The 16,289-nt window shown below is 33.0% G+C and overlaps 2 protein-coding genes across 2 annotated transcripts; both read right to left on the bottom strand.

Annotated features, from left to right (window-relative positions):
• Positions 1-1,739: 1,739 nt before the first annotated feature.
• Positions 1,740-3,328, bottom strand: LOC122587172. Its single transcript, XM_043759262.1, has one exon. The coding sequence runs from the start codon at positions 3,256-3,258 to the stop codon at positions 1,903-1,905; it is 1,356 nt and encodes a 451-aa protein (XP_043615197.1). The 5' UTR covers positions 3,259-3,328; the 3' UTR covers positions 1,740-1,902.
• Positions 3,329-10,893: 7,565 nt separating this feature from the next.
• On the bottom strand, positions 10,894-16,064 carry LOC122588272 (AMSH-like ubiquitin thioesterase 2). The gene is made up of 12 exons (XM_043760388.1): positions 15,978-16,064; positions 15,413-15,477; positions 15,241-15,316; positions 14,949-15,149; positions 14,677-14,771; positions 14,403-14,601; positions 14,207-14,296; positions 14,058-14,120; positions 13,456-13,530; positions 13,300-13,362; positions 13,106-13,158; positions 10,894-11,068 (listed from the first exon to the last, which is right to left on the bottom strand). The coding sequence occupies exons 1-12, from the start codon at positions 16,062-16,064 to the stop codon at positions 10,894-10,896; spliced, it is 1,242 nt and encodes a 413-aa protein (XP_043616323.1).
• Between the last annotated feature and the right edge of the window lie 225 nt (positions 16,065-16,289).

Below are 16,289 nucleotides of genomic sequence, written 5' to 3' on the forward strand. Positions count from 1 at the left end.
GAAAATTTATGATCAAGAACAATTAGATGATGAAGTCAAATGATCATGTTAGCGTTCAAAACCAGGGTTTATGCGGAATGGTATTTAAATTTGTTCTACAATTGAGTCTAATTTGATTCTTGCTTATCTCCAGAAATGTTAACATTTTTATGATTTTATCTGATAAGGGAACTATTTAAGCAAAATGAGTACTATTATCCATTTATGAATGTCAGTTTTCTCCCTTCTACAACTCATAAAAGGCTTTTTAAGGTAAAACGATAACTTTATAATTTTGTTAAGTCAGGCATACACATGATTTGCAAATGTAATTGTATTCTGGACATTTAGTAGATCATCAAAAACATTAGGCTTAAATAGGATCTTGTTTGTGGTACATACTAGAAGGGGAAGGAAAGATTGCATCTCGATGAGAGATGAATTTCTTCAGGTCGCAATAGCTGTGCAGAAAGCTGCCTCAAATGTAACTGGGTGAAAGTACAGATCATTATCTATTTGAAAAACAAGTAGTTCGTGAACATTTTTCAGCCGTTCTCATGGACATTTATATATGTAGTTAACAGTGAGGTTAAGTCATTCTTGTCCTGCCCGGACTGTGTTAGTAATATGTTTCTACTTTGATGTTAAACGGTTTTTCTTTAGGAGTCAGATCAATTCAAGGTATTCAATTTCTAGTATTTATTAATATAGCCTATATTCAAACTAACTATAACAATTTTGGCGTGGTCACATCTCTCCATTTTAGTCGCTAAATCGAACCTTATTATCAAGTTGTTTAAATAGGAGAAATTTCAATAATATTAAAGTGTATTGGATTGAAGAGGCCATGAACGGTGAACATATAGCAAGTTCTAATGAAGAGAACGATGTAGAATTTATAATGTACAAAGTAATTCAACAAGAGAATCGTGATCACAAAGATTCTAATCTTGTTGGCAAAAAGAAGCTACAGATGAGAAACCAAGCAGTCGGTGTCTTGGTGAGGTATCTTTAGTTTGTGATTAATTTCAGAATCCAAGATGCCATCTTTTTGAGACTGGTTCTATAGCAAATTCGCAATGGCTATTATTGCAAGATACCATCTTTCAGTAAAATGTGTTGTTTACTATGATCCAAAGACATCAAGATTACATAGCACGAGAACAATAACCATTTTCTGCTAACAAACATTCTATAATAGCATTATTTAGTTCACTGTAAAAATGCACTTCATCAATGATTGATATGTCTTCTGGTCCTGTGTTATATGTTATCAACTTAGTGTGGTTGGGGGTTTACTTTTTAAGGGTGTCTACTATTACATGTTATCAACTTATTCTTTTTTTTTAACCATTTACAAGGTAGGACTAGTGGGTTTTGCTTCCAATCCGTACCACATTAGTTTAATACTCCGTATCAGTAAATCATCACGACTCATCCCATAAGGGAAAAAAAACTATGCAGCAAACTGAGTAGGAAGCTTAACTAAATAAATCCAGAATCATAAACCTTAATCAAACCAGGGAACTGAACTGTTTCTGGTTCTATGTAATTATATGACTTACAGTTCATTCTCAGATTATTCTTAACGACTCCAGTGGACAAAAGGGTGAACCAAACGGAATTCAAAAATGCACTGTCATTTTTACTATTGATCAATGTATTGGTTTACAGAGCATACTGGATTTGGGATCAATTCTGCGTTGAATGTCACACAAACTAGTCAATAGTATATGCCTTTCAAAAACTAACTCAAGTTCTTATATCGAACAAGCTTAGCAATCAGCAATCATATTATTTCCAACAACAGAAAAAAATTACAAAACCATCAAGATTGTTATCCTACATGACTCAAACTGTATCTATATCTCACATACTTGTACTAAAGCTTCAAAAATCATATCTGACCTTTTTACCTTTTCATTATGCACGGGCAACCCTTCCAGTCTTTCTGCGTTCATACTCAAGATCATCGGTTGGCAGCTCATGACGACACACAGGGCAAGTGTTCCTGATACCCAACCATGGCACTATGCAATCTCCATGGTAACGATGACTACACGGAAGCTGTGTTGCCTTTTCCCCAGCATTCATTTCATCCTTACAAACAGCACAAACATTGTTATTCTTTTCAACATCTTCTTGATTCATAACTACAATCGAAAGATTCTCAACTGCACTTTTGGAAGCAGGTGGTCGACCCAAAGACGACAAATCATTCTCTCCAAACTGCCCAAAAAACATCTCATACTCTGCATAGTTATCTTCATCATACTGATCTTCTTCTTCTTCAAAATCCGGGCTTGGTCCAAAATTCTGAATGCTTGACAAAACTTGCCATTGTGAACCACCTTCATGGTCATGATCTTCACCTGATCCTACAACCCCAGAACCCTCTAAAGGCTCAACTTGTATAACAGAGGCGTCATCATAATGTTCTGGATCGAAAAACCCACTCAAACCTTCCCTTTCATCAACTCGATCGTCCACTTCCTCCCACTCAAAATCCGCATTCCTGTTCCCGTTGCCATTTCCATTCCCAACTACATTATCATCATCATCATCATCATCATCATCTTCTAAATGCAAAGAATCCCAACAAAGGTGAAGACTTGCTACATCATCAACAGCCGAATCATCCTCGACTCGTAGATGCACCCCCAATCCCCCAAACACGATTTCCGGAGACCCCGGAGCAACACGAGCACCCCAATTATCGTCATCATCATCATCATCCTCAGCAAACCCATAAACACTACCACCATTAACACCATCACCATCATCATGATCACAAACACGGTTTTCACAATTAGGGTTTTCACAATCAAAATCAAGAAACCCTAACCCTAACCCAGAATCAAAACCCACATCAAATTCATTCCAATTTACATCATTATCATCATCACCAACCCCAAAGTCAACATTAGATGACCTAATCAATCTATTATTATGATTATGATTATGATTACGATTATCATTATCTTGAATAAGAACAGAATTAAATTGGGATTGCTCAACACGCTGATGAAACATATCGATTACAAAATTAACCTGATTTTGGCGATCAATTGGAAGAGGGTTTCGATGGATTGATGAAATGGGATGTGGGTTTCGATCAAGATTGCGTCTTGAAAAGAAATCATGGGCGGAAATGAATCCAAGATCGTGATCTGGGTCGAATTCGTCGTCTTCAAGATTGTAGAGGGTGGGAATTGTTAATAGGATGTCGTGATGATCGTCGGTATAGTCGTCGTCTTCAAGGAGGGAAAGATCCGCCATTGATATGTGTGTGCGTGTGTGTGTGGTGGTTGATTTTAAGAGGTGGAAGGTAAAGGGGGAAATGTCTGTTTAAGCGTGTAAAATACGGATTGGATTTTGTTGCTTACCGGAAAAAAAAAAAAAAAAAAAAAAAAAATTTGGCCTCATTATGAAATCATTTCGATTATAGACGCATGAAGTGAAGACAAAGGGATATTTGTGGATTTGGGATATTTGTGTTCCATATACGTATACAATACACTAATCTATTTTATATAAAAAGAAAAAGAAAAAGAATTTTTTTCCGCAAACTTCCCACATCTATTCCGTTTTCACGATTTACCAAATTGATATAAAAAACATCAGGTTTTGTTTGCGATCTGATTCCGGTCATATTCATATTTTAAGTTTTCAAATTCATCGAGATTTATTGATAGTTACTTTTTGACGAATTTTCCAGCAAAGTTTTTTGAAAGAATACTAGGCTAGGGTTTATGCGGAATGCAAACCTGAGCATTTTGGTACCGGTTTCGTGTTTTAATTTGAAAAATCAAAAGAGAAATCGCAAATTTAAGTTTTACAACGAATTGCCATATTTTCCAGCAATAGTTTATGAAGTTCATTTTGGTCAGGGATTGTGCGTGGTGGAATTTTGAGACAATTGATATCAGTTTCGAGTGTTTACTCGACAAAAGAAGCGAGAAATCGTGAATTTCATTTTCCCGGTGCGTTTTGAATTTTTCGGCGAACTGTTGAACATTTCGGCCACCATTGTTTCTTACATTTCACGAGCTAAATTACAAAACTTTCATTTATAGATTTCTCGTAAATTTTTATAAATTTCTACAAAACAATTATGTGGTATATCTCAGTGACAACATAATAAACTTTTTGACCAACACTATTAACACAAACACCCCTTACGCTTTTAAAAATTTACAAATAAACACTATTTTTTATTCTAACAACACTTAACGGTTTTATTTAACATTCACCGTTAAAATGTACTAAACTTGCAAAAGATTTCGAAATATGAACCAAAAATGCAATGAAAGCTGAAATGGTCTTGAACTTGCAAAAACATACAAACCACATAGACCAAAAATGCAATTAAAAATATAGATAATATGTTGAAAATTTAAAACAACTCAAGTTGATAACTAAAAAATGTAATAATGATGAATTAAGTATTTAGTGAATATAAAAGGTATTAATTATTGATAGAAATTATAAAAAAAAAGTGTAAATCAGTGAGATTTTTTTTCTACAAATATCAATATAAATATTAATATCTTGATATATTTGGATAATGATTATTAGAATTTTTAATTTATAATGATATCATTAATGTTCAATTTTGATGATTGAAGAGTATTGATTGGTCAATAAGTAATTAGGTCAATTGTATTTTAGTATATATAAAAATAAAAATAAAAGATAAAAATTTGAACTATTCAATTTCAGAATATTGTAATGTGAATGACATATAAGTTTAAAAGAAAAGGACTAGGATGTTGCTATAAATGGATGTGTAATTTGTATTTGTGTTTAGGTAGATAACATTGTTATTATTTGTTTTTATAAAAGATATGATTTAAAGAACCACGAAACAAAATTTCATTCTTTTCAAACATCTTAATTACTTAAATTAACACTCGTATAGTCGCATTACCGACTTTAAATTAAAAAAATAACATATTAAAATACTTAATTTGATATATTAAATCAGGCATCCATCTAACCTTTCACACACCACTCACCTAGTGGCAATACTACATGGTAGGCAAAGGGGGCAATGACCCCTCAAAATTTAGATTTTGTCATGTATTTTTAATATTTTTAATCAATTTTATAAATTTCTTATAGGTTTTTAACATTTTAACCCTTTTATATTTACTTTTCACAAATTTTTTAACTGTGGCCCTTTAGATTTTTTTTCCTAATAGCGCATCTGCACTCACCTACAACAAATCCCTTTATGTCACCTCAACTCAACCATTCACTCATCACTCAGCCAAATCTTGTTCACGACACACTATCCCTTACAAGAAAAGACAAAAAAAAAAATAATGAAAGAAAAAGGAAAGGAGGAGAAGAAGCAACCACTCGTGGTAAAAAAGAGAGAACCACTCAATCTCACCACTCGTTACGTGAAATGAGATTAATGACAGTGTTCCACGCGTGATCACCCACCCACTCAATCTCACCACTCATTTCGTTCCTAAAACAAATTCTGTCAATCGAAGCAAACAGTTTCTTTTAAAGCTCAATGTTTAAAATACATAATTAAAATTTTTTTAAAAAAATAAAAAATTAGGCGTACTGTTAAAAAATAGAAGGAACACAATCAAAACCAACTTAATTCTATATACAAATCTAGGGGTGATCAAGTACTATTTTCAAAACTTTGTTGCTCCATAGTTTATTTAGTACCCTGTACTCTCATTCTTCTTTTTTTTATCGCTTACATCCAATATGGTGTCCTAATTTAATCGATAGTACCGTTGCCCAATTAGATATAACAATGATATCTCAAATGTTAACCGTTAACTATTAAAGGTATTGGCATTCCACCCCCAAAACCTTTCACTCACCACTCACCGAATGGCGATACCACATGGGAGGCAAAGGGGATAATGATTCCTTAAAATTTAGATTTTTGTCATGTATTTGTGAAGTTGAGTCAGTTTTTATAAATATGGACAGTGTTTTATGTAAATTATGTGTTTTATGAAATACTTAAAGTTTTTACTAGTAGATTTTTTGTCTGATAGTGTGAAGCTGACTCAGTTTGGGTTTTTACTGTTAGCTTGGCGTTTTTTTAGTCACACTACATTTTGTGCAGATTATGTGTAGATACTTTGTAATTGAGTCTTATTCCTTGTAAGTCTAATGCAAGCTAAACATCCTGTTCTCATAGATGGTCTTGATCTTCTTGTTACCTTCTTCTTAGTAATATCATTTTCCATCAGATTACTATCTTCAGATTAATTAACTAAAGAAGTAGATTCAATTTGATCAAAAACAGTTTTCTTTTTTAATTTCTTACCCTGTTTCACACAATTAAAATACTTTGTTGTCACAATCCTGACACCATCTTTACCTTTTGAAACAAAAGAACTTCCTAATTTTGCAGAGAATCCTCCTTTCCTAGCATAATTCTTATAGAAACGAAAACCCTCACCAATTGTCTGAAATGATTTCCCTTTAAATGGTTTGAAAGCATTATCAACATCTGGGTTGAATGCATCTCCCCCATTAGGTGTTCTTGTACGAATTCCAACTGGTGGTAAGATCTCCATTGCATGAGGTGTTCCATTTTGAGAAAACATAGAAGAAGATAACCCGGCATCATAAATAACTGTGATTTGGTGTAAAAAATATGACCAATAAAAAAACACACAATTTACATGTAACTAATAACTGAAACTGGATAAGCTTCACATATAACCTACACTAATGTAATGTCAATAAAAAAAACACATAATTTACATGTAACTAATAACTGAAACTGAATAAGCTTCACATTATCCACATATAACCTACACTAATGTAATGTCAACCAAAAAAAAAACCACAATTATGTTAATCAAAATAATATTCACAGATGTAGATTAAACAAATTATTTACATAAACATAGTCCAACATTTAAAATTGACACAACTTCATAGTATATTCACATAATCTACACAAATGTAGATTATTTTATTTTTAATACTTAAATATGAGTAATCTAGATAAATGTAGTCATATAGTTAAAACTGAATCAGATTCACAGTATCTTTCAGATACTCTACACAAATGTATATTATTTACTTTTTTTAATACACCTAAATATGAATAATCTATATAAATGTAGTCGGGATTGGTAAAAATGAATCAGATTCATAATATCTGCCTATAATCTAGACAAATGTAGATTCTATTTTTACTTTTAATACCCCTAAATATGATTAATCTGGTTAAAACATAGTCGAATAGTTAAAACTGATTCAGATCCACAGTATCTTCAGATACTCTACACAAATGTAGATTATTTACTTTTTTAATACGCCTAAATATGAATAATCTACATAAATGTAGTACGATAGGTAAAACTGAATCAGATTCATAGTATATTCAGATAACCTACACAAATGTAGATTTTATTTTACTTTTTAATATCTGTAAATATGATTAATCTATATAAACATAGTCGAATAGTTAAAACTGAATCAGCTTCACAGTATCTTCAGATAATCTACACAAATGTAGATTCTTTTTACTTAATAAAAAAAAAAGAGAAAAACAAACCTAAATCCAACAGGCTAATGAAACTATCAGCTTGGTCTGTCAGTTTGACATATAGAACTGAAAATAATTCAGCTTCACAAAAATAGTAATTAAAATCTGATTCAGGTTAAAATTTAAAAAAAAAAAAAAAACTAAATCAAAAACTAAAAAGAATAAAATCTGATTGAGAATAATATAAATTTAAAAACATTAAAAAAAACAAAAAGTAAAAAGAATTAATAATTACCAGGATTTTCATGTAATTCTTGAAGACCCACCATATGCGCAGGCGAAATATGTGTAGAAAGAGAAAACTTTGATTTTTGATAACAGATCTGATAAATTCTTGTAAATCTAAAATTTTATGTATCAATATAAATTTAAGTTGCTTTTAACGAAGATAACGGAAGTTAACGGAATGTTAATTAGTAACGGAGCTCATTATTTACAAAATTGCCACCGCGTCGCCTCTAACAAAAGTTCCCTTTATTTACAAAAATGTCACCGCGTGTTTTTTTTTAATTTGACACATGTCTCGTTCTTATTGGACAATAACACCTTCTCTCTCTTCTTTCCTTAAGCCACTTTCTTCCAGGATCCTCACCCTCTATATATATATATATATATATATATATATATATTAAATCTAAAGATTAGTATTTGATTACAATTAGGTAATTATGAATTAGAAATCTATTTTGAGTTATACTAAAGTGACACATGTCGTGCAAGGAATGTGCCAAGTGTCGATCAAAAATCTTTTTATATTAAATCTATATAAAAAAAAAAAAGATTAGTATTTGACTACAATTAGGTAATTATGAATTTTTTTAATTACACCAAAAGTGACACATGTCGTCCAAGGAATGCACTAAGTGTCGATTAAAAAAATACACAATCCTGTTTTAGTATATTGGTAGATTAGTTATTATTCTTAATTTATAATATTGAAATTATTGGTTAGAAATTAAGTATAAATTGATGATTAAAAAAAAATGTAAACTAAAATAAAAAATGAAGGCAAAAATCAATTTGAATAATTTGATAGGTTAGTTGTAATTTACCACTTTTAATTAAAATACATACAATTGTTTAATGCAAAATAATGATAATGATACTACCCATTAAATTAGGACACCGTAAGTAATTATAGGTGTAAATAATGCATAGCTAGTTTGGGACGGAGGGATGTCGTAATTGTTATCCTAATAGGACTCTAGTAGGAGTTTTTGTAATTGTAATTGTAGACGGATACGCATGGCGGTGGGGTTTATATATAAGGAGGTTGGAAGGGGTAATAAGTGGATCAACCAAATCAAAACAAAAACCATGGAATCCTCCGATTCAGGAAAAGTTGGCCATGTTTCGATTTCTATTACCAAAGACGAAGAAAATCAAGCAACGCCTGCTCCTGCTAACCCACAGTAAGTTCCCATTAATTAGTTACCTTTTTTTTTTTATCACCCTTTTCAATTTAGTATGTTTTTAAAATCACTGTTAATTCGCAAAACAACGGATTTTAAGTAGTACTCGATCGTATATCTTTTCCCTTATAAATTCGCTCTTTGTTTTGGTATTCTTTTTATTTTTTATTTTGCTTCTTTTATGATTACGATATATATAACGAGTAATATATTATACCGGCCACTTACTTTGTTAGGTTTTGTTACTTATGAGTTGGATATATATTAGATGTTTTAAATAATAAACATAATTAATTGATTCTTAATTTGATCGTATTTCTTTCTTTCTTACAGGTTAAAACACTACTTTGTAGTTATGTATGTTTGGGCTCTCCTCTTTATGGTTCTACTGCTCGCGTTTCCAAGCATGTTTCAAAACAATTGGCAATCTACTTTTAAAAGTCGTGGTGGATTTTTTATCATCATGGCCATGGTCTCGGTATCTGTGGCAATACTTGCATCTGCGATCTTGATTTTGACAAGCCACTGCTTGCAAAGTTTGATGAGGGATATCCATTACACCATCTTTAAAAGTATTGGTTACTTGTCGGCTAGCACCGCATCTTTCTGCGTCATCATTGCCGTATGTGTCCCCCTTGACCTCAACCCATGGATTGTGTATCCCGTAATATGTGTTCTCTTCACTGCCTACAATTGTGCCTGCTACTTCTTTCTTTGGAAACACTTATGTGTTCGTCAACTAAATGATGACAAGCTCCACTGGCATCCCCCTGCAGTTCTGTTTCTTATCCCACCTCTCTGCTTAGCAATGTTAACTAAACACATTGTTTCCCTCCATGGCCTTCACTGGATCAGGTACATGATCTTGGGTCTTAACTTAACGATCCTAGTGGCAATATGCTTCGTTATTGCATATATGAGCGTTTTTTATGGAAGAAATAAACAACTAGTTGGAACAACCTCATCGTCCAGTACAGGACAACCAGAGACCATCAATCATCCTCCGCGATTAGCTTACCTAATTGAGATTCTTTAATTAGCCTAAAATAAAAGGTGTATCAGACTGGATTCTGTTCTTACGATCCATGTAATTTCTGTTCAATTTTTAGTTCATGTAATGTACTCGTAATTCAAAGCAATGACTTTTTTGTTTCTTCCTTTTTATCGTTTTTGTATATACCTCCTGGCTCCTGCATATGAGGGCAACCCGTGTACATCGTTTCGTTTTCTTCTACTCGTTACTTCATGTCTTATATGATACCGTTGGTATGTCTGGAATCATAATGCATGTTTCAGTAGATTAGGTATGGCCATCATTGGCTCAAGTCCTTCCGGTATTGCATTATTTTTACCTTGTTTTTATCGTTTTTCATATATTTTTTATTTTTTAGATAAAAATAAATAAAGGGTGGAGTCTTTAAATGTAAAAAGGTTTTTATTAAGAGAGATTTAATATATTAAATAATATATAAAAGTGAAAGAAAAAGGTTAAACAAATACTACAAAAAGGAAAGAAGAAGAGGGAGAAAATGTATGATCGAGAAAATGTATGATTTAATTTGATTACAACCCTTTAAATGTAACTATATTGACAATTAACTGATCAGAAGCTAATTAAACACAAGAAACATGTATGGCTAGTCTAATGGTGAAGTCTTCCCAAAACATTTGTCTCCATGCATTCCCCTCATTAGATCATATTCACAAAATTGACAATTAACTGATCAGAAGCTAATTAAACACAAGAAACATGTATGGCTAGTCTAATTAATGGTGAAGTCTTCCCAAAATATTTGTCTCCATGCATTCCCCTCACTAGATCATATTCACAAAAACAGATACATAGTACTATAGCAGTATGTAAAGTTTCCACAACAGTAGTATGTAATAAGTTTCTCTTTGATAAAGAATTCAGAGCTTAGAGTGTCTACCTCGTGGAATCAAGTGTTAAATTGAAGTTCACCGAAGATCCACAACATCGAAGTTCATCATCTCGTTCATATAAACATGAGAACATTCTTCATAAATTGGCCTACTGTCTTCTTGTTTCTCATGAGGATGAAAACCACTTTGATTACAGTTCCGAATCAGACTCAGTCCAGCAGGGTCAGAGAGGTGAAAAATTCCATGTTGTCTATACACACACATATATATGTAAGAAACATAGTAAACATTAATAGAGGTGACAAGTTTTGATTAATATACTTATAAATGGGTAGACTTGGGTATATTTAATGTGGAACGTGTGGAATAAACTTATTTAGCGATAATTTAAACATGCCAAATTGGTCAACAACAGCACCAATTGCAAGTTTTTTACATGCAAACACCAAATTATGTTTTATAATGTTGTATATGTAGTGGCGTAAAGCAATTATTGGTGGTGTACATATAAATGTATAATATAGATAGTCACCCGTCAGTTATAGTAAGACCAAGTGAATAGTAAGTTCAGGTGAATAATTCTAATAAAAGATGCATCTATCAATGCTTTAAAAGCCAAACTTGTTTAATACAAAAAACAAATGTGATTTCCTTAAATTAGCAACGGTAATTGATAACGGCATCTGGGCCCATATTGCCAGTGTGTTGTAAAATCTGAATTCCTTGGGCGAGTAAGCGGCAGGAATCAAGAACCAGAAAGGGACTAACATAATCAGAGTATCAAACTCAATACTCGAACAATGGGTCAACCTCGGTCAAAATCGATCAAAGTCATCGGTCAAAATCTGATTAAGCTTTTTTATAAAAAAAAACTTGCTTTTCAATAACTAATATTAACGTTTATATTTTTGAAGTACTAAAAGCGCTAATATAAATATGTTTGAAGTATTTGAAGAATTATGTATATGCTTATTATCTACAAGAATTTAGTAATAATCAGTTTTTGCCAATTTGTAAAATACAATAAATATATTATAATAACCCATTTTAACCCTGACCCGTTTTGACCCGAATCCATTTGATACGTATTTCTAAATGACCCTTGACTAGAACCCGTTTTGGCTCGATCACCCAATCCGACCCGCCTGCTCAAATTGCAACCTATAAGTATACTATATGTATTCGGCCATTTGTTCCAAATTCGATGACATAAAGGTAATTGGGCTGACTTGAGAATGACCCGTCAAACAAACACGACTTGTAAATGAACATACATTATGTTATTTGTTTCATAGGAAGATTAAAACAACTTGGTTAGATTTATAGAGAACAAAAAATTGGATACATGCCCCTTTTAACTTTAAAGGCATAAAAAGGGGGTTGATGATTTTTAGCTACTTATATGGATCAGAAAATGTGCAATTTTTACACTTTTGTTCTTGTGTTAAGGAAAAGACTAAAATACCCATCACGTGTCAGGCACGCGATGGCTTATTTAACAGAATGTTAAGGGCCAGGACCAAAAGTGTAGATGGGGCAAAGTTTTTTGGACTAAAGCTGTAATTTATTAAACTTAGGGACGAAAGCTGCAAGTAGATGTCCACGACAAAAACGATTTCTGTAATTAACTCAAGTAAAAGTTACGTAGTCTAAATAAGAAAGAAATAACTTTTGATGGGAAAAGCTTCGAAACGAAAAGTTATGTGGCAAAAAGTAACTAAAGCAAAACTTTGGTGGCAAAAGTTAAAAAACTAAAACTTGAAAACAAACTCCGTTAAATACCCTTTTGTAACTACCGTTAGTTAGCGAAACAACACTTAACGATCGTTAAAGCCGTTAATTATTTTTGTTGTGCAATAGGAACTTGTATTTCATGCATGAGGGGTGTACTTTTAACTACAGTAACACCCCCTCACATACCAAAGTTAGTTTTTAGTATTTATATATAATATAATTTCTGTACAAATATTTCAAAATATATTATTTTTATATTAAAAAATTCTGATCTGATTAGTCCACGTACGCTTTCTAAGGTCCCTAAGAGGCTAAGACAATCCAATTCCAAGTAATGATTTCTGCAATTTTGTGCCTAAACAGGGTTGAGGATCTCCCAACTTGACTAGTCAAGTTGGGAGAATTTGAGAGAATCCTCACCCGACTAAACATGGGCTAGTAAGGTTCCTTGAACTGATTAGCCAAAATTAAACCCAATGAAACTACCAGAAGCTTCAACTTTAACATCATGTATAGACTCTACGCATGATAGCAGGAGTTGATAGAAATGCACCTGGATTCATCTGTAGGGGCCATTACAATTGCAATTGCCTCCGGAAGCATACTCTAAAAAATAAGCTACAGTTAGGTACTAGATTGATGAAGGACAAACCACAGTTTCTGAGAAGAAAATAGAGATTTATGACAGATTAAGTAAATGGTTGATCCACTGAATCAGAAAAAAATGTAGTATGCTTCAATGTGTACCTGGTATGAGTAATGTGTGTGCAGATCAACTGAGGATAAGAAGCAGGTTTGGGATGGATGCGTCTGCAAGATATTGACATGTGAAACACACACGGAAATCTCTATGATTATTATTCTATGAAAAAGCATAGTGATTGTATAAATCTAGCCACTTACATGAATCCATCCAAGAGTATAAAGAGAACGCTTGTCATGAACCTCAAATATATCTTCTTCATTTAACGTCTGACACTGAAGAGTTGACCAAAGCGCATCAGGAATTAGCTTATCATAATCAAATGGCAAATAGCACCGAGTAACTAGGAAAACAGGACATTTTTTATCTGGGTGAAAATGAATCGAGACACGTTGCACCAAAACTTATAAATAACTTCAACGCACTAAAACCAACTACAATAACATATCACAATCAAATGGCAAAATGCACCGAGTAACTAGGAAAACAGGACATTTTTTGTCTGGGTGAAAATGAATCGAGACACGTTGCACCAAAACTTATAAATAACTTCTAGTGTGTTAAATATCATGACAAAAAACTATATGCTTACATCTGAACTATAATAATTGAAGTTTTTAATTTTCTTTTGGATCCCATATCCATAGATGATCAAAGACAATTTAGCTAGACAAACATGCCTATATGGTAAAAAGCCTTTGTTGACTTTATGAAGAGAAAGTTCACACAAACATATACATATAGCAACTCGATAGAAATTACAATTGAACGGTTCAATACTACATAGTTTAAGAACTTTTACCGTATGGGAAGTTGACTCCTGCTTAGGAATAATAAGCGTGGTGATCTGGAAAGTCCTGTTTTTCTACAGTCGAAATACCGAAACATGTAAGATAACAAGATTATAGCCAAAACAGAAAAGAAAAACAACAAATCTACAATGCAATTTACCAAAGAACCAGCAAGAATTCCACATGTTTCCAAGTTTTGTTTAGTATTTTGTTGTGCCAATCGTAAAAAATCTTCCATTATCTTTACAGGCTGCAAAAAGTTAGGCAGACCTAATGTAACGTCTACCGAGAAAAGTTATCACAAATATTCCTCAACAAAAATCAAACTTGGAATATCCTTCGGAAATAAAACTTACAATATGTAAATGCCGATATGTGCGTGAATCGGCCTGGGATGAGTTTGCTGGACCAGGTCTTGGGTCAGCAACTCGTGATGGAAAAATACAACTAAGTTTTGGTTGCAATTGAGCAAGCACGGGACGGGGTGAAGGTTGCCTGATATTTCCAGAAAGAAAATAATTTTCATCACACTCTTCCTCAGCTGGACATGGCCATCTATTTGGGTACAATATGCAACTCATAACAAGCCTAAGTCATAAAAATGTATTTATCTATCAAATAGACACTCACTGCTTTTGTAACTGTATGTTAACGGAGCCAGATTGTTTATATGGAGTACTCCCTTGGTTCGGGTTCCAGGAAAGCGCACTTTCACTTTGGTGAAGCTGCATTAACATAAACAGGCGCATAAGAGGTCAAAGAGAAAACTAATATCCTGGAAAATAATTGTAAATAATATTGATGGATATCAGAAGCTCATTGTTCATCAAGATTATACTGAACAGTAATAATGATGACAAAAATAATTGTATTTAACTGTACATGAGATCAACCATCCTTACCGGCTTATCATCGGGGACAAAAGAAAGTGAATTATTCACAGGAGGCAGTTGAAAAGAAGAATCCACTGACTTATGTGTGGTTCCTCCGTGGCCATTCGTTTGACATTCGTCAGTTCTAGCATGACACTTGTTTGAGTCATCAGCACTACGGTCAACTTCTGGTTTCAAGGATTCGAGCTCCTCTATCACCACACGTAATTGCTGAGAAGTGTAAATATGTAAAACCTTGCCGTCAAGGTCTAACCAGGCAACTACATACATCAGTCACAGCATATTAATGAACCATATTCACCTTCTTGAAAGCTGTTCGTTCCTTTGAAGATAAAGCTGGGTAGTCACGATGAAATCTTATAGTCTCCAATACCAGGCTGAAAATTTAAAAAAAAAAAAAAATCAATAGTAAAACATAACAGCAATCAGTAGACAGCACTGGCATAAAGTGGCAAAGTGACTTTTTTAATTACCTTGAATATCTTAGAAGCATAACATACAAATCTATAACATTCTTTTCCTCTCGATATACCTGTGCCTGCATGCAAGGAATAATATTGGATACACATTGAAAAAACAGCAAACTGCGTAAGACTTTACTGGATTATAAAACCCGCAGTTTGTAAGCAAGCATATATACATTTAATAAAAAAAATTCACCAAAAAATGCATTTAAAACATACAAGAAACTTACCAGAACCTCAAACTTTTAGTTTGCAAAAATATGCAAACATGTAAACATAAGGAATTCTATAAAAAGATAATGATGCAACGATACAGATAGTGTTATCGTTACTTAGAATTTTGTAAAATAATTTTTTTCTCTATGTACCTGCTTATCTCATGACTAGTTGTGCCAGCATGGGGCTGTCCATTGCCCCCACTAGTAAGTTAAAATTTACCCTCTCATTCTTGCTTAACATTCTCCCGTTTGTTTAGTGATTTTAACTATTATTGGTAGCAAACGTAAACCACAGTTCTCTTAGGTTACTATAAAGATTTCTCAAAATTTTCATTCAATGCTTATACGACTATAACTTTATATCCAGCGACCCAAGTAGCCTGTCTCACTATAATGTCAAGAAAAAGTTGTACATCATGACTAAATCCCTCCACACTAGTCATTACACTCACCCAAGATCAATTAACCCTTAAGCTCAAAATTGGTTAAGATCTCAAAAATCTCAATCGGGTCGATATATCCTTATGAATCGTGCAATCACTTTCTCAAAGTACTTATTCGACACATATTATTTAGGTCCGGTCTGGTCCGGGATTCTAGTGACTTATACATTCGAGTATACGTTCCACACCTCTCCGTGGTCAACTTTAATGTATTATATATCTATA

This window comes from Erigeron canadensis, chromosome 2, assembly GCF_010389155.1.
Source record: "Erigeron canadensis isolate Cc75 chromosome 2, C_canadensis_v1, whole genome shotgun sequence".
Lineage (NCBI taxonomy): Eukaryota > Viridiplantae > Streptophyta > Magnoliopsida > Asterales > Asteraceae > Erigeron > Erigeron canadensis.

What these genes read in the sequence shown, in the direction of transcription:
- LOC122588272 (XM_043760388.1), bottom strand. Translation starts at nt 16,064, where the DNA reads ATGACTAGTGTGGAGGGATTTAGTCATGATGTACAACTTTTTCTTGAC. An exon ending in TTGTCCCCGATGATAAGCCG is followed by an intron (nt 14,772 to 14,948) that starts GTAAGGATGGTT and finishes ATGTTAATGCAG; the next exon opens with CTTCACCAAAGTGAAAGTGC. An exon ending in AGGAGTCAACTTCCCATACG is followed by an intron (nt 13,531 to 14,057) that starts GTAAAAGTTCTT and finishes TCAACTCTTCAG; the next exon opens with TGTCAGACGTTAAATGAAGA.
- LOC122587172 (XM_043759262.1), bottom strand. Translation starts at nt 3,258, where the DNA reads ATGGCGGATCTTTCCCTCCTTGAAGACGACGACTATACCGACGATCAT.